This window comes from Prionailurus bengalensis, chromosome E4 (genome assembly GCF_016509475.1).
Source record: "Prionailurus bengalensis isolate Pbe53 chromosome E4, Fcat_Pben_1.1_paternal_pri, whole genome shotgun sequence".
Lineage (NCBI taxonomy): Eukaryota > Metazoa > Chordata > Mammalia > Carnivora > Felidae > Prionailurus > Prionailurus bengalensis.
Window position 1 is genome coordinate 3,403,159 of NC_057360.1, and position 22,197 is coordinate 3,425,355.

Sequence of the window (22,197 nt, forward strand, 5' to 3'; positions counted from 1 at the left end):
CTGGCTGGTACTCTGTCTCTGTCTCTCTCTCAAAAATAAGTAAATATTAAAAAAATTTTTTTAAATGTTTCCTTTGTTCTGCTGTATTGTTTTAAAGAATTAAAAAAATATATTAATAATAAGAAGAAATAGTATGTATTTTATCTTCTAGGTGTCTGAGGAAAAAAGATGAGATTTCCTTACAAGATTGTAACGAATCTTGTTTTGATCATAATTGCCAGAACTGTCAAATAAAAGCCACAGCAGTGTAAATAACGGTGTTCATAATGCTTACTGTACCCGGAGGCATGCAATACACTAAGTTCCTGAAGTATAAACATCGCGATCAAAAGTCATTTTATTCGACCCATACAGAAAAATTAAAACTACTAATTATTAAAAGTTTACGTTGAGTCCATTCTCCTCTCATGTCTGAAACCAGGGAAAATTTCCCCAAACCAGGCACTGTTTAGCATAGATGTGCGTCTGAAATTTCATTTGACTTTTCACTGTGCTTCTGTTAAATGCCAAACTTACCTCTGCAATCTCTATCCTCTTTGCGAGATCATCAAGGGAAAGACAGCTCTCGTCAGAAGGCAGATTCTCCTGCAGGCTGTAGGAGGCTTCCTCAGGAGAAAGATCTGGAAGGAGGTCCGAGTCTTCCTCTTGGTCTTCACACGACAGGGCGTCTTCGGTATCTTCCAAGCATCCTTGTAGGAGGCTGTTCAAATAGTCTTCGGTTTCTTTGCTGACTCGGTCGTCGGCAGCCCCCCCTCCCTCTGGATGCCCTGCGCTTAAGTCGGATACCCCAGTGCTCTCACCAAGTACACTCTGGGAGCGCTCTGAGCCGGCCGGCCCCTGTGGGGATTTTCCATCGCTGTCTGTGAGATCAGGTTGCTGCGGCTCATCTAATTCACTGTTTTCCAGCCGGTCCGTGGGCAACGCCTCAGAAGCATCCTTAAGTGGCAAACGGAGCTCCTTTCTCTGAGTCTGTGAATACCTTCCCTCGGAACTCAACGCAGGTGGTGTGAGGTCAGAGCCTGGGAAGACCGAGGGCTCGATCATCGACTCGCCGGGAAGCGACGCTCCGGGGTCCGCGGCGGGGCCTTCTATTTTGGCCGCATCTCGGCAGGCGACCGTCTGAGCCGGCTGCAGGCGGCTGTCACCCTGGCGGGCGTCCTCAGACCTGCTCCCGGCCGCCCCCAGGGGCTGGGCGCGCAGCTCCAGGGCGGCCTGGGCGCGGCAGAGTGGCTCCGCCGCCGTGTGGTCCTTGCCTGCAGTTACCACAAGGCTCCAGGCATCCGCCTGCCTGTCCATCTGATTACAGCAGCCGCCGCTCTCCGGGCTTGCTCTCCTGGGCTCCCTGCCAAGACAAGTTTCACTCTCTGCAGACGAAGAAAAAACAAGTTGTTTCAAGGTTCAAAACAACACTTTGCACGGGGTGGAAGAGAAAGGACGTACGAATAGTACGTGTGACACGACACGATTCTACACCTCTCCAATGGGAGCTGCGTCTGCTGGAATTAACGGGCGTCCTTAGACACAGGAAATACCCCAAGTAGTCTGTGAGTGACCCTTTACATACAGAAATTAACAGAGATTGTTCAAAAAATGTTAAGAATATGAACAAATAACTTAGTCTCCATGATTATCGAAAAAGCCCTTTTTCAAAGGCTAAAAGGTATTTTTCTGAACTTTTCTGGCTCTGTTTCCTCTCATATTCACCTTATGTTTGTACATTAGATGTATGCTGTTATTTCTATTGGCTTTTCGGTGTTAAACACTACTCACCACGGAAGAGGTTCAGTTCTCCGGTTCTTTCTGTTCCTTTCCCCCAAAGATATATAATCTGCCCCCTCTGGCTCTAGCTTCCCGCTACAGTGCAACACAATTCTGGAGCAAATCAATACTCACATGTTCACACTGCTATGGCTTTGTAAATATTATTCACAACCTATCCACACTGTGCACTGTGATACATTTTCCTTTCTCATTTCCGGTTCATTGTGCTTGGTGATAACTGCCTCATTCCTTCAGTTAAAAAAAAAAGGGGGGGGGTGTCTGGGTGGCTCAGTCGGTTAAGCGTCTGACCCTTGATTTTGGCCCAGGTCGTGAGCTCACAGTTCATGAGTTCGAGCCCCGTGCCGGGCTCCGCGCTGACAGCTTGGAGTCTCTCGCTCCCTCTCTCTGCCCCTCCCCTGCTAATGGGCACATGCTCTCTCTCTCAAAATAAGAAACTTAAAAAACCCCACAACATATCCTTTGTGAGGTACCTGGCTGGCTCAGTTGGTGGAGCATCCAACTCCTGTTGTTGGGGTTGTGAGTTTGAGCCCCACGTTAGGTGTAGAGATTACTTAAAAAAATTTTTTAAAAATCTTAAAAAACCCCCACAACATATTCTTGAGCCCCTAACCAGGGCGGCTTTCTAGGCCTGCTACACAGGCCTCCTCCTGGAATCCCCTCTGGCTGTGTTGGGACACTGTTTCTGGAATCCCCTCTGGCTGTGTTGGGAACACTGTTTCTGAATCCCAGGTCTTCCTCTTTGTTTATTCTCTGGTGAAATTTTTTTACGGTCCATGGAAGGTAAACTTAAGATTGTTCACATCTGAAAGTCTTTATTCCTTCACCCCTGACTAAAACTTTGGTTGGGTTGAGTTTGCTACATTGGAAGTCATTCCCTCTCACAGCTGTGAAGGCACTGCTGTGCTGTGTTGAGCGCTTGATAGGGTCATAGAGTCTCTCTGCCAATGTGAATACCAGTCCCTGTCACCTACACTCTCTTCCTGGAAGATTTGGTTGTTTTCCTTTACGTCTGGTGTCCTGAAGCTTCGTGAAATTTCTCTTTCTTTGTGTTGGTGAGACTTTCAACCTGGAAACTCATGACCTTCAATTCTGGGAATTTTCTTATAAAACTTTCTTAATCATTTGTCCCCTATTGCTTTCTTTTTCTTAAGTTTATTTATTTTGAGAGAGAGAGGTGGGGGGTGGGGAGAGCAGAATGAGCAGGGGAGGGGCAGACACAGAGGGAGAGAATCCCAAGCAGGTTCTGTGCTGTCAGCACACGGAACCCTTGAGCTCATGAATCTTGAGATCAGGACCTGAGCCAAAATCAAGAGTTGATGCTCAACGGACTGGGCCACCCAGGCGCCCCACCCCTCCAGAAGGCCTGTATTGGGATTCGGGCCTCTCAGACTCACCGTCTCTACCTTTTCTGCCACACCACTCCTCTCTCTGCCTCTGGACTTTCAGGGATGCTGCCTCAATTCTAACCTTCCACCTCTTCTAATTAATTTTTCCTTGTGGTCATCACATCTTTTAATTTCTAAGAATGTTTTAATTCTCTGAATGTTCTTTTTTAAAAAACAGCTCATTCTTATTTTCATATATACAATACTCTAACTTGTGACACTGTTCATTCATTTTTTAAAAGGTTTTCATCTGTTCTCTCCATTCTGTTTCCTTTGAGCTGCTTTCGGTTTGTCGGCTGACTTGGCTTCTGTCTTTCCTCTCCGAGGCGACAAGCAGCTCTGTGCTTAAAGGCAAGTCTTCTCCAGGAGTTGGTCCTCAGTGTGGGACAAAGAGGGTCTAGGCAGTTCACTGGAAGTCCTTCAATGTGAGTATCTGGAGGTTTTATCTCTTGGACAGGCAGTTGGTTTTCCCCAGAGGAAGCAAGTGACCAGCCGGCCACAGTTCTAGATACTAACTGCAGAAGGCAGGATAAGGTGCTTGCCATTCGGGGGATAAGATCTTCATTCCATCCTCATTTTCTGTAGAATACCCTTCCTTGAGTTGTGCCTCATCCAAGTCCACATTGCCTCTAGTTCAGGCGCTCTAAGAAATAAACCTCAGCTTCCCGCTTGGCAGAAAGGACATATAAACATCTAAGTGTTTCCTTAGGCCCAACCTCCTGTTGCCAGACCAACCCTGTATGCTTGATCCTAGAGACACCTCCATGTTTCCCATTCCCACATCCTTCCAGGTGGAACTCAACATTCTCTCTGTAGACGCTCAGTTATCCACCTTCTCTGGTATAATAAGCCAGTTGCCACCCATCCACTTGCTTTCCAGCTTCCAGAACTTTCTGGATGTCACATCTACTGCTGCTGCTTCCTCACAGATTCGGTCACTGTGGGTTTCTGGGTTAAGAATTCCTTTCTGGGGTGCCTGGGTGGCACAGTTGGTTAAGTGTCTGACATCAGCTCAGGTCATGATCTCACGGTTCGTGGGTTGGAGCCCCACGCTGGGCTCTGTGCTGACAGCTCATAGCCTGAAGCCTGGTTCAGATTCTGTGTCTCTCCCCCACTCTCTCTCTCTCTCAAAAAAAAAAAAAAATTCCTGACATTTCAGTGGTGTTCCAAGAAAAAGTGAAGGTAAGTGTTTGATCCACTATGTTTAATAAAAAATATTTTCCAGGGGGGCCTAGGTGGCTCAGTCGGTTGAGTGTCTGACTTTGGTTCAGGTCATGATCTCATGGTTTATGAGTTCGAGCCCCACGTCGGGTTCTGTGCGGACAGCTCAGAACCTGGAACCTGCTTCAGATTCTGTGTCTCCCTCTCTCTCTCTGCCCCTCCCCCGCTCGTGCTCTGTGTCTCTCTCTCTCTCTCTCTCTCTCAAAAATAAACATAAAAAAAAAGAATTGTAAAAATAAATAAATAAAAATATTTTCTGAATTTTTGACAAGTATGCATTCTAGTATACACTTATTATTGTTAATGTTTGCGTTAACACTTAGCACGAAGTTCTGTTACACGGTGCTCCTGAACTCAAGGATCTGGTGAGGTAAGCCTGTCACTCCTTACTGCATTCACTTCACACCTACTAATAAGAACTCTGATGAAATAAAAATGGAATTATAGCTGAGTGCATGACAGATGCTTCATATGTAATGAATTAAAGAGGTATTTCTAAAATGAGAAGTTAGACTTAACCTAAGTTCTAATACATAATCTCAGAAATGTCCACGTCTCTGAGTTACCCTTTCCCCAATGAGTTCTCTCTCTCTTTCTTTGAAGTTTTATTTATTTTTTTTTAAGGAATCTCTACACTCAATGCGGGGCTCAAACTCAGGACTTGAGATCAAGAGTCTCGAGTTCTTCTGAATGAGCCAGCTAGGCAACCCTCCCATGAATTCTCTTTAGGGTTAAAATCCCCCCCGCAATTCATGATAATAAGAGTAAAACATGCATGAATTAGCACATCTTATACTTTCTGAATACTTTATTAATTAACTTTAAGTACAAACATTTGAGTGGTATCAGGATTGAAGAAGTTTTCACAGGCCACTAAAAAAAATAAACTAAGTACGAAATGTTGATAATGTCCAGCTTCTACAGAAGCGAATTCAAAACTAAAAATGTACATACCCAGTCATCCTGGAAAAGCAAGTTAAAACCACAATGATATTCATATCCACTAAAATGACTCACATAAAAAAGACTGACAACATTAAATGTCAGCAAGGATGTGGTGCTACTGGAATTCTCATATACCGCTGGGGGGCTATAAAATGGTATAAACGGCAGACAGCTTGGCAGTTTCTTTTAGGACTAAACATGTACCTTCCCTATGACCAGCAATTCCACCCTCAATTCTTTAACCAAGAGAAATGAAAACATATATCCACAAAAAGACTTAAAGACTTTCTAGAAGTTTTAATCACGATACCCCCAACCTGGAAACAACCCAAATGACTGCCAACAGTCAAAGGGATAAGCAAATTGTGGCACAAAGAGCAGAATACCACTCGGCAATGAAAAGTAATGGACTAGTCAGTCATACATAATTCGGTGACTCTGAAAAACAGTATGCTGATAAATTCTATTTATCAAATTCTAAAGCAGGGAAAACCCACCAATAATAACAGGAAGCAATGGGTTGCCTGGGACTAGAGGTGGGAGGGACTAATAGTAAAAGAGGATTGGAAGGAAGATTCTGGAGTGATGAATATGTGCTACATCTTGATTGGGGTAGTAGTTACATGAATATACACAGTTGTAGAAACTCCTCAAATTGCACACTTAAAATGGGTATATTTTTATTGCATGGAAATTGTACCTCAATGAAGTTGATAAAAGATGAGAAGGGAAAGATAAGTATAAATTTTTTTTTTCAACGTTTATTTATTTTTGGGACAGAGAGAGAGCATGAACGGGGGAGGGGCAGAGAGAGAGGGAGACACAGAATCGGAAACAGGCTCCAGGCTCTGAGCCATCAGCCCAGAGCCCGACGCGGGGCTCGAACTCACGGACCGCGAGATCGTGACCTGGCTGAAGTCGGACTCTTAACTGACTGCGCCACCCAGGCGCCCCTGGAAAGATAAGTATAAAACTCAGGATGGGGGCGCCTGGGTGGTTCAGTCGGTTGACCATCTGACTCTTGATTTCAGCTCAGCTCATCATCTCATGCTTTGCGGGAATGAGCCCCGCATCTGGCTCTGCACTGGCAGCACGAAGCCTGCTTGGGATTCTCTTTCTGCCCCTCTACCCACCCCTGCTCCTCCTTCGCACACACACTCTCTTTCTCTCAAAATAAGTAAGTAAACATTAACAAAAACAACTCAGGATGATAATTTTCTCAGAGGTGGGGTAAAAGCAGGAGACAGAACAGACAAGAACACAAAGGTATTCGTAACAGAAATGACAGTAATTTAATCCTTAGTTGGGCATTAGGTTTACAGGTCCTCATTTTGTTTTCATGTATTATGTAATGAATATTATTTTTTACATATAAAATACTGCTTGATAAAAATAAAGAAAATATAAAATTAATAAAAATGCAGCGACTTTAGGGTCAGAAAACCAGGATCCAGCTTTGGGTTCTAATGAATTCTATTCCTGGATAACTCACTTCCTTGAGTTTCTTAAAAACGACTCAGCCTAACTTATATTGGTTGGTAAGAGGAACAGATGAAATAATACACATAAAACTATTTTGAAAATATAAAATACTGTGTAAATTACTTGAAGACATAACAATGGCGATTAATTATAAAAGTATGAATAACAGAACATTAACAGAACACCAGTGGCAGGGGCAGTGCTAACATGGGAAGGAAGGAGGAGGAGGAGAAAGACTAGTGTGCATATACGGAGTTCTTACCTTGTGCAGGTACTGTTCTAAACTCTTAACATTAAATGACTACTTGAAATTTTTTTTTAATGTTTATTTATTTTTGAGAGAGAGAGAGGCAGAGCATGAGTGGGGGAGGGGCAGAGAGAGAGGGAGTCACAGAATCTGAAGCAGGCTCCAGGCTCTGAGCTGTCAGCACAGAGTCCCACATGGGGGTAGAACTCATGGACCATGAGATCATGACCTGAGCCACAGCCAGATGCTCAACTGACTGAGCCACTCAGGCTCCCCATGAAATGACTACTTTAATCCATATAAGAATCCTATGATGTTAAGTACTATTCATGTCCACATTGTGGAGTTGAGGAAAGGGAGGCCCAGAGAAATTAGGCAACTTGCCTAAGATCACGCAGTTTTAAGTGGTGGAGACAAGATTCAAACCAGACAAATCTGGCTCCAGAAACAATGTCTTTAACCACTACACAAAAAAATGGCAAGAGCAAGGAATATGGAGAAAAAGAAAAGGGAAACAAACGTCTACATGGTACTATATGTTGGACGCTGTTAAAAATGAGGAATATGGGGCGCCTGGGTGGCGCAGTCGGTTAAGCGTCCGACTTCAGCCAGGTCACGATCTCGCGGTCTGTGAGTTCGAGCCCCGCGTCGGGCTCTGGGCTGATGGCTCGGAGCCTGGAGCCTGTTTCCGATTCTGTGTCTCCCTGTCTCTCTGCCCCTCCCCCGTTCATGCTCTGTCTCTCTCTGTCCCAAAAATAAATAAACGTTGAAAAAAAAATTAAAAAAAAAAATGAGGAATATGAGGTAAAACAAAAATATCTTTAATACCAATCATTTATTTTAATTTTTTAATTAAAAAAAATTTTTTAGCAGGTTTCCCTCCCAGCATGGAGCCCAATGTAGGACTTAAATTCATGACCCTGAGATCGAGACCTGAGATGAGATCAAGAGTTGGGCCTTTACTGACTGAGCCACCAAGGAGCGTCAAATACCAATCATTTAAAGGATTATTTTCATATTTCTCTTTTTCTTACGTTCTTACATTTCTGTGCATTTATTCAGAAAATAACCAATCTGAGGAAACCAGTTCTGGGAAAGGGGACATGATTCTTTAAAAGATACTGTTTCATCAGACTTGGCAAGATTTCTCTGCCCAGAATTTCCTGCATACCTTCCTCGTAAGATGGAGGTCAGTGAGATGCCCGTGCTGTGAAAGCCTTTGGGAATGCATACAACTTACTGAGCGGAAGGCTGCTGTGTTCAGTCAGAAACCAGAAGACCCAGGTTCCAGACGTGAATCGAAGCACAAGCAAGCTACTTAAATGTGGAAGCTCAGCGTCTCCTCATCTGTACACCACGTTATCTCCCAGCAGATGCCGCTACAAGGAGTGCTGAGCTTGACCTGTGCAGCAACCAGTACTAACTGGTCAAGTCAATCAGCCAGTAACACCACTGTTCCCAGACGACGGGCCATGGAGACACATCCACATCCAAACTGGGTGCTACTTGTGAATTTCTCCTCTTTAAGATCTTTATAAAGCTCATTGTACTGTGCTTTCCCATATAAAAATGACTGGAAAAGAGACAGCTACTGTGGTAAATAGTATGGAGGTTCCTCAAAAAATTATAAATAGAATCACCATATGATCCAACAATTCCACCACTGGGTATTTACCCAAACAAAATGAAAACACTAATTTGAAAAGATGTGCACTTCTACGTTTATCACAGCATTCTTTACAATAGCCAAGATACAGAAGGAACCCAAGTGTCCACTGATAGACGAATGGATAAAGCAGATGTGGTCTACGTACACAGGGGAATATTACTCTGCCATAAAAAGAACGAGACCTTGCCATTTGCAATAACACGGATGGACCCAGAAGGTATTGTGCTCAATGAAACAAGTCAGACTGAGAAACACAAAACCATGATTTCACTCACATGCAGAATCTAAAAAAACAAAAACAAATGAATAAACAGACAAAAAGCAGAATCAGACCTATTAAATACAGAGAATAATCTGGTGGTTGTCAAAGGGGAGGACGGTGGGAGGCGGTGCAAAATGGGTGAAGGGGAGACACACAGGCTTCCAGTTACGGAATGAAGAAGTCAAAGGAATAAAAGGTGCAACACAGGGAACATCGTCAGTGGTACTGTAACAGTATTGTATGGTGACGCATGGTAGCTAGACTTGTGGCAAGCATAGCATAATGTACAGAACTGTTGAATCAGTATGTTGTACACCTGAAACTAATGTAACATTTTTGTCAAGTATACTCAAAAAAAAAAAAAAAATCAGGTACTTACTTGTAGGATTTTTATTTTTTCTTTTAAAGATCAGGGATGAAAAGTAGAAAGAGAAGTTTGCATTTAAAAATGCAAAATATAAGGGGTTCCTGGGTGGCTCAGTTGGTTAAGCATCCGACTCTTGGTTTCAGCCCGGGTCATGATTTGGCAGTTTCGTGGGTTCAAGCCCGGCACTGGGCTCTGCGCAGGCAGCACGGAGCCTGCTTGGGGTTCTCTCTCTCCCTCTCTCTCTCCCTCTGCCCCTCCCCCGCTTGCTCTCTCTCTCTCTCTCTCTCTCTCTCTCAAAAAATAAATAAACTTAAAATAATTTTTTTTAGAAACAAAAATGCAAAGTATAAAATAAAATTTTATTTGGAGAAAGATCCAATTCCTTAAAAAAAAAAAAAAAAAAAAAGAAGAGACAGGAAGAACAGAGTGTGTAGTAGGAATGACCTAAGGCAATATCCCAAATTCCCCTCATCAAGAATAGGGGGTAAAGATGTAGGGGGGGAAAAGGCTTGTAAAGAGAGAAAGGCAAATTCAATTGAAGGCATCCTTCTCCCCCTCTCAGTCCTCCCCCTCCTCTCCACCTCCACCTCCTCCTCCCCCTCCCCCTCCCCCTCCTCCTATGTCTTCAGGCAACTCAGTCAAAACACCTGATGCTGCCTGTTTACAAGCAGGGCTCTCAGGTCCAGGGACATAAAGCCTCAGAGTAGAAGTCAGTACTAAAATCGTATTTCAGGAAAAATAAACACCCAAAAGTGTATTTATTTATCTTTATTTTCTGAAGTTTCTATAGTGTACATCCATTAGTACTGTAAGAAAGAGTTTCTGAAAATCTTTAAAATTTGGGCGTAAGACACGAAGTGGTATAAAATATATCATAAATACTTCAAAAATGTACACGTGCGAGTTAAAGTACACCATGTGTTAGAAAATACAAAAAGGAAGAGAATAAATTGCTATAGATGAATTACCAAGAAACAAGACTTCTTAAAATATCTAGATTTACAGCACAAATTCCTGGTAAAGTCTCTATAATAATTGCTGGTTTTTAAACAAAAAAGGGTGTGCAAATATGCCAAAACTCTGTTTCAGAGCATTTTTGTACAGTTTTGTCAGTCTGTTAGATATATATAGCTACCTACTGAACACATGGAAATAAGTTTGTTTTTTATAAGAATTTAGATGTTATAATTTCTACTACTAGGCATCTAAAAATAGAGTTACACAATATAAAAAAAATTTTGCTTTGCAATTTGTCTGGTAGGAGAGGTATACGCATGCAAAAAAATGTAAATGCAAAAACAGTCCTTGTAACACTTGTAAAATGTAAGAGGCAGGCGTCTCTTACGCCCCTCTCTAAATGTGAAAACATACCCGGCTCTTTGGCTGTGGTTCCTCTTTCATTTGGATCTTCAGAAACTATTAATGGCGTAAAGCATTTCCTTCCCAGAGGCTTTTCTACGGCTGCTATCTAAAAAGTTAAAAAAAAAATAAAACAAAAAAAAAACTTTTGGGGAAAGTGCTGCATTAAATTAGAAATCTGAAAATAATTTGAGAAGCGTTTCATTATTTCCTAAAACAGTCCATACAACAGACATAGGACACTTAACATTTTTTCCATCGATATTTTCAAGGAAACTGTCTCTTACCTTATGTTTGGACAAAACAGGACTGTAGAAGAAAAGAGAAAAAAAAAGATTTTTGAAAAATTACAGCAGCAATACGCTTCCAAACAAATGTCACTGAAATGGCTGTAAAAATAAAATATAGCTTCTCCGGATTCTAAAATTAGTGCAGAACATTTCCACTGCTGACACATTACCACTGGTTCACACAGTTCAAAGGGCAGCTATATAATGTGGTAGCTCCTTAGATAACCAAATATTATTGAAAACCCCCAAAGAAGCTGAGATCCAGGGGAAAAAATGTCAACATTTTGCTAATAATATAAAGAGTATTTCACACACACACTTTTCAAATTTTAGTTTATGTCATTATGGTCTGAAATAGGTTATGATGAAAGATAATTTGATTGGCATTATCCATGGAAACAGGTAACAAAAAAAGTAATTTTGAAACATTATCTTTTAGGGAATACCAGAGATAACACAAAGGATATGTCCATGGAAAAGGTATGCACAAAAAGATAGCCATTTTATTCAAATACTCAAAAATCAGAAACAATCTGAATGTCTATTAACAATATAATGGATAGATGAATTGCTACACATACAGCAAATCCACACAGGCATAAAACTGAGCAAATTACCATTAATATGCATCAACATGTAACTCAGACATAACATAATGATGGGCAAAGGCAGTTAATACAAAAATCTACATTCTGTATGATTACATTTATCAGAATCACAGAACAGGTAAATATACTGTTATAGAACTTAGACACTGGTTATTTTAGGGGGTGGGTACTGACTTGGTACCTGTATGAGGGAGCACCGTGAGGGGCTGGGCTATTTTGTATCTTGGTCAGAGTGTAGCTCCAGGGACATATATGTGTATGTAAAAACTCACAGAGCTTATGCACTTCATTGTATATGGAATTAAAAATTATTTATATTAAGAAATTTAGGAGTAACAATTTGGGGGGATTATTTACAGTTATAGCATAAACACATCATGCCCATATTATATTAAATAAATATTTGTTTTAAAATAATCAAAACATCTGGGGTGTCTGGGTGGCTCAGTCGGTTAAGCATATGACTTCAGCCCGGGTCATGATTTCATGGTTCGTGGGTTTGAGTCCTGCATCAGGTTCTCTGCTGTCAGTGCAGAGCCTGCTTCAGATCCTCTGTCTCCCTCCATCCCTCCCTCCCTATCTCTCTCTCTCTCTCTCAAAAATAAACAGTAAAAAACAAAAAAAGATTTAAATAATTAAAATATCTGCAACACATTAAAAACTATTAGTTCCATGGGAAAGGCAGGGAAAGTGTCTACACTGAATATTTTGAAAGTAAGAAAACAATCTCCTGGGGCACCTGGGTGGCAGTTAAGTGTCTGACTCTCGATATTGGCTCAGGTCATGATCTGACTCATGAGTTTGAACCCCATGTTGGGCTCTGCGCTGACAGTGCGGAGCCTGCTTGGGATTTTTTCCTCCCTTTCTCTCTGCCCACCACCCCCCACCCCGCCCCAATCCCCTGCTCGTATGCATGCATGCTCTCTCAAAATAAATAAATAAACATTACAAAAAAAAAAAAAAAAAAAAAAAGGCAGACTGCCACATGCAGTGCCTCATTAAAACAAACAAACAAACAAACAAACAACCCCCCCTTATCTATTTGTAAAGATTCCATTATTTTAAACCTCTATGAAGTTGAAAGTTGATCTATTTATAACATGCTAAGAAACTGGGTTATAATGCACAGTCCCTAAAAATACTGTTTCAAAGGTTCAAATTAACAGAAGGCAACTGTTACCATGAGAGGTGAATGAGCATCATTTCTGAATCCACAGTGATTCTTTAAAGGCTGATCTCCAAAATAATCAGACCCCAAAACAACCATCCGCTACCTGAGCTAAACAACAATTGCTTGGGTCTGTTGCATTATTAACAAACTGAGTTTCAGTTTACTCTGTGATTCTGGAGGAAAAGGATATAAAGTTATCAACAGAATGGAACCTTTCAGCTTCTGAATGGAGGATGTTGTGCATCTCAGAAATCTGCATTCGTTTGAAGACAGTCATACCCTCTCACCTTGAGAATTTCGAGTCTTAAAATAATGATTTCAAAAAATATATGCAAGTGCTTTGTTATCACTACAATTTAGTTTTAAAAATCCAATTTGATACAAATAAAGCAATTTAAAATTATTTGGTAAATATAAAAAAATTATATGGTAAACGTAGCCTTCCTTCTGCAGTATTTTGGTTAAATATTGTACTGTTTTTGCTTCCCACTATTAGACAAATCTTACAGATTTTTTTTTCTACAACATACAAACACTGGCAAACAACTACAATAAAAAAAATCCTAATACACGCCTTTTTTCCATTTGAATCACCTAATCTCTTAGCCAAAAAGAGACCAAAATTAGATGTTACATTTTACAATTTCTGATTAGAAGGTGCTTTGAACTTACGGAAAGTTGAACTTTTACCATGCTCAGGCTAAGAAATTGAGATAAAAGCTGAGAAAGAAACCTAATCGTTTCATTTTGCCTGCTTTAATTTCTCCAGCTGAAAATATTAACAAAGAAATAAAGAACGGATCATGGATTTGAAATAGTCAGTGCTACAATGCTTCTTCAATACTCTATTCCAACTCATTCTACACAAATACTGATGTACTTACTCTTGATGTGTTGTGCAAAATTTAGTAAGCCGTTCAAAATCTTCACCATTAAATCCTTTTTCTGAATTCCTTACAGATGTAATTGTATCTGGCTGTACAGTTTTCCATTTTGTTTCTAAATGTAAGATATTTGTTAATTACTGGCTATTACGAAACATATTTAGGAGGGCAAAAGTAGTTGACTAGTGTCACTGATAAAGATCACCATGCAAAATTATCTCCTCACACAACCCAAGTTAACACAGTTACAAATAGCTAAGCGATTACTTTTCGGTAGGAGTAAATACTATCCCAGAGACTAAATTAGCCAATAGGCCCTGCCAGGGGATCAGAAGAAATGCAGAGTTGTAAGTGTTCTTTTCTTGCCATTGACAGGAAAAGCAAAACACAAAGAGAGAAATTTTCTCACAGTGACCCGACTTGTGGTAAAAACGCTACCTTCTTTGCAACATTAACTTGACTGTGGAAACATCTATTTCCTGATTTACAAAACCAGGTCAAATATGTTAAATGTCTAGATAGGAACATGCTAGATTACTGCTAATTGCACATCCCATGTCAGTCCGTACTTACCCCACTCTTCTTGAATGGCAGAGAGGTTTGCGAGCAATTTCTCATGATACAGTCGTTCAAGCTGAATGAACTTCATTGCTTTCTCATCTGAATAGAAAATTTGAGGAAAATAGAAATCTGGACTCTTTACATTTAGCCTAATATGTTAAGAAGAATGTTCTATGGAAATTGGGAGATTTGGAGCTTACCAAAAAACGAAAGGACTCTAAATATTTTTAGGTTTAAACAAATCTTATTAAGTAGGGTTTCCTGGTTTTGGAGTAGGTAAGTTTCCATACAGCGTGGGATGCCACAGCTATGTGGGTTCCTTTCCAGCAGCAAACAGAAACAAAAAGGTTTTAATGCTGAAGGAATGCCTGCTCACGAATGTATCTCTAGAAGAATCAATTAAAAGTAATGTAATTGGAAACAGCACCCACAGGGAATCCTAGAGTCTAAGTGTTTCCCATTTTTCCCCCTTAAAGCACCTGTCAAGCAACTGTGCTACTAAGTCAGGTGTGTTCCTGATATCTACTCACCTTGACCCTCGACTTATTTCCCACCGAAGGCTTTTCTCCCACAACACCAAAGGGTTACACGCCTGAACAAGGACAGAGCACAGCGTTATATGGGTCTTTTGTGGAAATTTACCCAACTGGCCAGAGGGATTCTCATAATTACGTGCGTGTACTCTTTTGTGGGATTTTCGTATAAACTTCCGCCTTCTCCATCCGTATCATGCATTTAGCATCATAGGAGGTCGTGATAAATTGTCCAGCTGTCTATCTTCCTTTGGGCCTTGTTCTAAATGTTGACCCAGAAAGAAGGAAGAGAAAAAACTCGCTGTTTAGCTTTTTGCCCTTCCCACGATAACCGAGGTTCATCCGCCGCCTAGGCGGGGGATCATCAAGTAGGCCAGGGGGAAGAGGGGCGATTCCATTTTCCATTTCCCTCTGCCCTGAAGTACACCAATGTTTCTCAAACTTTACTGGACACAAACAGTATCTGGGAAACTTGCCAAAATGCATATTCCTGGGTCGGATCCCCGAAGCTCTGATTCTCAGGCCCCTAGATTTGCATACCAAGAAGCTCCCCGAGATGTGGGTGCTGGTCTTCAGTGCACTACGAAGTACTCACTATTTGGTTAGAAAAGCATTCTAGCCGCATTTCCACCAGAATTAGATTTCCCGCACGCTTAGTCATGAACTGCCACCGTCTCAAGTTTCCACAGTTTGTCTGACAGGGATAATAGCTGCTTCTCCCGCAGTCTGCTTAGAGACGTGGTAAAAGTCAACAAGGTTAGCAGGAGAAACACATCGCACAAATGGGGAAATACAGGTGAGTTTAGGGCACATTCTTTCTAGAGAGTAGATATTGGGCCATCCCTGAAAAAGAGAAGCCATTTATAAAAAGGCCAAGTGGAAAACGGGGGGAAGAAATGTTTCCGATAGAAAAGCTAAGCTCCTGCCTGGGCGGTCTCACTTGACAGCATCTATCCTGTTTCTATTACAAATGAAGAATTCGATCTTCCTTCTGCAGCCAGAAGTTATAATAAGCAAGTCCTGAGATTTACCAGGTGTAGTATGGCCAAATGAATATCACTTGACTTGGACTTCTGTTTTAATTCAAAAGAAAGAAAATCCAATAGATTTTCAAATTATACTTTTCAGCAATGTGCTTCTCCCCCCCTCTCCTAAACACGCAAATATTGATATTATGGTAAAATTGGGGCTTCTACATGTCAGGTCAAATTTGGGTGGTTCTAGAGAATTTTCCGGAGTAGCAGAAATTCTCTACATCTTGCTTTCTGAGGTGGTTACATGGGTGGACACAGCTGTTAAAACCCACTGTAAACAACAGATATAAACATGTTGTATGTAAATCTCAATTTTAAAAACATGGGCAGTTCTCTATGAGTCAGTCCTATGAATTTCTTCCTGAAATTAAGAAAAGGATACAGTCTTCCTCCTGGAAATAGGACTCCGCTATCTGTCAAACAAACAGACAAACACAGGAAATTAGATTCATATTTGGATGAAAAGGCAAACCTGGAAAACATCAAGACCTTGACACTCTCAGAGTGTCATCAAACTAAGAAAACTCTTATTCACCAGATGAGAAGAAATCTGACTGTAGGCACAGGATACATTTCTGAAGTCACTTATCACAAGCAGAGTAAACAGAGATGTTCTTTGGTCTTTACACAACCTCTCTTCCTACTCTACTTCACATCAAAGCAAACTTCACCGATTTGTTAGAATTTAGAAGAACTCTAACGAATGAGGAAAACTCTACAGGGGCTTGTAAAGATATAGGGCGAGGGAAAGAGTGACTATGTATTGTAAATCACAAAGTTAAAAGGCGTCAAGTCACATGAGACTCATGTGCATTTCACAAACTACCTCACGGGACACTGACTTTTGGTTCTCTTTCGATATTTCACAAAAGGCCAATAGTGCTAAACAGTTGAGCAACGATGGCTGGAATATATACAAAGTGCCACACAGTATAAAGGGCACTGGATGGGGGGTCCAGAGCCTCAGGATCTGGACCCAGTCGAGGCTGATCAGTTACCAGATTCATTCTAATGCATACTTCAACTGAAAAATTCTTGGCCTCTGAAAACGCGGGGATCTTTTATTTCTATCTTTATTTAGATATGGCATTAATAAATAGAACAGTAAAACTGAAAGTATTCACTGAGAAATATTTGCATAAACTGTTGTCATATTTAGAGTATTTCACATAAGTCCTTTACACTTGTAAAACCGTTTCATTCTTACTAAGTCTCTAGTTAAAAAAGGTGTTCCATTTATAGATCCCTATCTCCATTTTCCAGCTCTCTGCCAATGCAAAGAGCAATAAAGTCCTTGTCAAATCTATAATCAAGCAACAAAGAGGAACGTTTTCCCCCAAGTCCTATGGTGGCAACAGCATACTTTTAAAAGAAGATATCTGCCTAGCTTAAAATTTATACGACAGCTCTAACATTTTTCTATGGGCAATATACGTAACTGGACTCAATCACTCCTCTGTCAAGTTTTAATTTCACCTAAAGCTTGAGCCCACACTTATTTTCTATTCTCAGGACTTTGCCAAGGATAAACTGCTTGTCTTTATCAGCTCATCGATCTAAAGGTGTGCTATATTGGTCCTACTGGAACCACAGCAGATTGTCAATATTTGACCACTTTTTACTCCCAAAACAAGAATTTCATATACTACAACCGGCAGTGTGCTGGTCCGTGTCTAACCTCTGGCCCCTGAGTGCTGGAGAGAGCCCTGATTTGTAGCATTTGCTCATTTCTGTGGTGTCAATACTTCCATCACGGCCAATCCCGAGCTCCCAACATGATGGACGTCACTGGATGTGGTTCTCATGAGCCAGCAGTGGTGAGCACCACTGGGTGACACCTAACAGAAACCAGTGTCATTTCATTTATCAACTTCCAGTGAAAAATCGACTACCCATCACATTCAACATGGTTTCTGGTTGCCCACGACGATTAGATTTCTGGCTCTTCAAAGCTATTCTCCTCGCCTGCTGCATTTGTGCACCATTGGCACAGTCATTTATAAAAAGCTGCACACGCTTACAAACCAGACTTTCTGGCACTACAGAAATATACATTTCAATCAGCTTCCAGATTTCTGTGACGGTTCCAGTAACCTAAAGGCAACCACAGAGAGAGGGTCATGAGACCCAATGCCTCAAAAGTAAAAGGCATTTCCAGGTGAAAGGGCATCTGAGAAAATAAATACACTGCCCCGGTAGAAGCCCGCCCCTGGCCAGTCTAGCAGGCCAAGAGAAGACTGGCTCTCCTTTGATATCCCAGGTCTAAATCTTGGAGGTAGCCTGGAACGGCAGAGAGAACGCGGAGTGTGAAGGTGAGTAACTGACCTGTGTTCTGGTCCAAGCTTTGCTACTGTTGGCCGTGTGACCTTGGACAGATATGTCATCTCATGTCTCAAGCCGCAGCTTCCCTTATCCAGTCCGACAGGGACAGTAACACCTACAACTCTCCGAGACCAGGCTGCTAGGCTGCTGTAAAGGGTAATGAGGGAGTACGTGTCTAGCGTAGTGGTCAACACACAGCAGTAAGTGCTGAGAATGGTTTCTGAGTCTGAGTCTGACCCAGAAGTACAAGATGCAGAGTAGAATCATGGGAAGAAGTAAGCTGAAAGTCACTTTGGGAGGGCAACAGTTTTAAGTCACCTACCAGGAACTAGAAAAGGGAAGTAGGAAGGTGTATTTTTTGACCCCAGTCACAGAGACTGGCTTCAAGGATCCCAGCACATCTATTTCCTGTCTGAGTCTGACACCAGTTCAGTACCAACTCACTGAGCACAGAGCTTGGTGTTTCCCTTCCCACTTCTATATGAAAGGCGTCCAAGTTTATGAGTTCAGTTATATACCTAAAGCTAGCCTGCAGTCACATTAAATAAGTGTGTGGAAGATTACTCATACCGAGAACAAGAATTTTTAAGTGGAATCTTCAAGAGTTTCAAGAGCTAAAAATACAAGGATGTATCTGATGTAACTGTAGTCATGTTTCCAACGGCCTTTAGCACATATTCAATGATACATCACTTCCAAAATAATGGACTCTCCCTCTCCAATTCCTCATTTCTGTTAATGGTACCACCACTCGCCCAGCCGCATCTCCTGGTCATCTCTGACTTCTCTCATCTGCTTTGTACCCACACCAAGTCCTAGTGACCGCCCCCTCAAGAGGACTGCGATCCATCCCTCTCCGTATCCATCGCCGCCACCGTAACCCACAGGCTGTCCTCACCTTATGTTTGAATGATCAGTGTCTCCTTTCAGTTATTTTCATTAAAACCGTGCGTGCCTGTGGCGTATGGAGTCACAGAGCCCTATAATATGTGCTCACAAAGCCCTGCCACTCTTCCCTTTTCTCCTTTCTTCGGGAGCAAGCATTCAGAGTCCTTCCGGTTTTTTTCTTTTAACCTGTGTCTCCCTACACATTATGCCTATTTTGGTCATTTCTGGATTTTTCAGTTTTAGGAGATGAGGACGGAGTCTTTTGCTCCCCTCAGCCTAGCCCTGCAAAGACATGCTACGTGTACACATTCTGTGACACCCCCCCCCCCCCGCCCACACACACACTGTTAGCCTGTTACGGGTAGATAACATCTAATGTGTACCTTATCATGAGCCTATCCAGATAGTAAACTCTTACTACTTTTCCCTTCCTGAAAACCGTTTGTTTCCCCTGGAGTTACTTTTTTCTTTCCTTTTCCCTCCCACTTTTCTTTTTTTTTTTTGGGGGGGGGGGGAACACAGTTTTCCATGCACTTGTCACTTAGACAACTCCAAACACATCACCAAGAGTCTAAATCTGCCCTCGATACACTCAGGTACAGCAAATACTCAGAAATAGGAAAATGGTATAGAAGTTTCTCCCTAGACTATTCTGATCTCCTCCAAACGGAACTGGTTACTCTCTCCTCAGTACAAAGCTGTCGTCTTAGAACATTCCTTCACCTACAGACTCCCTTCGCCTCTCTCCTAGGCAAGATCCCCAATTTCAGCTATCTCGCATCCTGCTCCTTGGTTTAGTCTTTTGTTTCGGTGCAGCCTCTAGTGGTTTCCTCAGAAAGAGCAGAAAGGAGACACCAGAGGCCCTGAAGCAAGAGCATCCTTGGATATCTGAGGAAGCACCAGAAGGCAAGTGTACCTGGAAAGGGGTGACTAAGAGGGAGAGTTTCAGAAACTGAGGTGTACCAAGGAACAGCACCGCACCGTGCAGGGTCTTCTAGGCCACGTAGGGATTTTAGCTTTTACTCTGATGAGAAGCCACGAGCGGGCTCTAAGCAGAGGCTGACATGATGTGACACATGTCACATCATGACCCAGAGAAGTCACAATGGGTCACAATGACTGCTGTATGGAGGACAGTGATAACATGGAAGAGGGAGAGGACAGGGTTTCTACAGTGAGGGGTTCACTGCGAGAACCAGGTGAGATATGACGGTGTCCTGTACCGGGGTGGGGGCAATGAAGGAGGGAAGAAGGGCTCAGATTCCGGGCATATGTGGAAATAGGTCTGCAGCACTTTCTGACTGGAACTGGATGTGGGGGGAGGTAAATAAAAATTTGGCTGTAAAGTATTTGGTCTCAGCAACTAAATGGATGGAGTTGCCGTTTAACAAAAGGGTCTGGAAGACTAGGAAAGCAGAAGATTTGGAAGAAAAACTGAAGTTTGATTTGGGACATCTTAAGTTTGAAATGCTCTGCAGGCACCTCAGGAGGCCAGATACTGAAGTCCGGAGTTCAGAACTGCCTAGTGAAGTGCTCCAATGCTGAAAACTGAGTAATCTTTGGAGGACTCAACAAATGAGCCAGAGAAAGCATGGCTAGTGAGGCAAGACGTGAAAGCCAAGAAGGAAGGGTCCCAAAGGCAAATAAAGAAAGTGTTTCAAAATGGGAGTATGTGATTAACCTGTCAAAGGTTCTAATGCCTCCAGCAGGATGGAAACTGAGGACTGACCACTGGATTTGCAACATGGAGGCCACCTACGACCTTCAGAATGTCATTTTGGTGGAGTGTGGGGACAAAAGCCAGGCCAGAGTGGGTTCAAGAGAGAAGTGGGTATGGAATGCTACCCAAGAAGAATCCTTGTCCAAAATGGTTTAAACTGAATCACACCATGGAGAGATAATCAGACAAATCCTAATTATGGGACATTCTACAAGAAGTCTTGGGCTCTTCATAAGGGTCAATGTTACGAAAGTTAAAAAAGAAAAACTTTTCAGGCACAGACTGTTTCCGATCACGTAAGACTAAAGAGTCTTGACGACCGAATGCAATGTATGGTCTTTCATGGGATCCTGGATTCGGGGAAAACTAGTCACACTTGCGGAACAACGTGAGGAGAATTCAAATACAGGCTGTACGTGAAATAATACTATTTTACCAGCGTCTCGTTTCTTGTGGTTGATACAGGTCACGAAGAGGGGTACCCACGGTGTTGGGAAACACATGAGTGTGTATTTAGGGGTGATGTGATATAATACCTAAAAATTACGGTGTTTCAGTGGCAAATATGTGTCTGTAGGGGGTGGGGGGCATGAAAATTCGGCAAAATGTCAGTAACTAGCAATTCCGGGTGAAAGACACAATGTGCCTTGCTGGGAGTTACTGAAATGGACGAAATGGCCTCCACCTCTCCCTGATTTGTGTCTCCCCTGGGAGGCGGATGGATTCAAGTCTTCTCGGCTGAAGAGCACACCCTGCAGCTCACTCCTGCTGCCTCAGCGCCTCTGCTGACCCCCAGCCTTCTCTCCAAGCAAGCGGTCTTTGAATTAGCGACAGTGAGGCTACAGTCATAATGCTTAGCATTTACTTGGCTCTTACTGTGTACCAAGCACTACGTCAAGTGCTTTTACAAGCATTATTTCATTGAGTCCTCTGCCATTTACAGAAGAAACTGGAAGCCACTGAGACTGTTAGTGGGGGAGCCCAAAGCCCCGCTTTTAAACCACCACCATGTCCCCTAAGCCCCTCTGTCAGGGGAGGACGGATTGCTCAGACATGTAAGAAGCACGGCCTGCAGGACTCAGCAAACTGATATGTTCCTGGGGGAGTAGGGGTGGAATTTTATATTGAGACGTCAAAAAATTAACTAAAAGGAGCCTGGCTGGCTCACTCACGTGACGCTTGATCTCAGGGTCGTGAGTTTGAGCCCCATGCTGGGTGCAGAGATTACAAAATAAGTAAATAAAAATACAAACAGACAGACACATAAACAAACAAACTTAAAAATTGTTTTAAATAATCTTGCGGCCTGATCAAGGTCTAGCAGTCCTAGAACTGCCTCGGCTTCAGGATCATATAGGAGTAGAAAAGAACATTCTTCTTACCTTTAACGAAACAATGCCCAGTGACATAAGCTTGAAAAGATGTGACTACATTTGCTATTTCCTTCTTTATTCCAAATGTCCTTTT

At 42.1% G+C, this 22,197-nt stretch overlaps 1 protein-coding gene across 2 annotated transcripts in view; it reads right to left on the reverse strand.

The window, feature by feature from the left end:
- The window catches only part of CNST (consortin, connexin sorting protein), a 118,219-nt gene that overhangs the window by 19,932 nt on the left and 76,090 nt on the right, over positions 1–22,197 (reverse strand). For both annotated transcript variants that reach the window (XM_043568450.1, XM_043568449.1), the window contains 6 exons: positions 16,183–16,213; positions 14,246–14,332; positions 13,673–13,787; positions 11,007–11,028; positions 10,732–10,828; positions 517–1,364 (listed from right to left, as the gene is read on the reverse strand). In XM_043568450.1, coding sequence (XP_043424385.1) covers positions 517–1,364; positions 10,732–10,828; positions 11,007–11,028; positions 13,673–13,787; positions 14,246–14,332; positions 16,183–16,213 — 1,200 coding nt within the window. The remainder of the gene's footprint in view (positions 1–516; positions 1,365–10,731; positions 10,829–11,006; positions 11,029–13,672; positions 13,788–14,245; positions 14,333–16,182; positions 16,214–22,197) is intronic.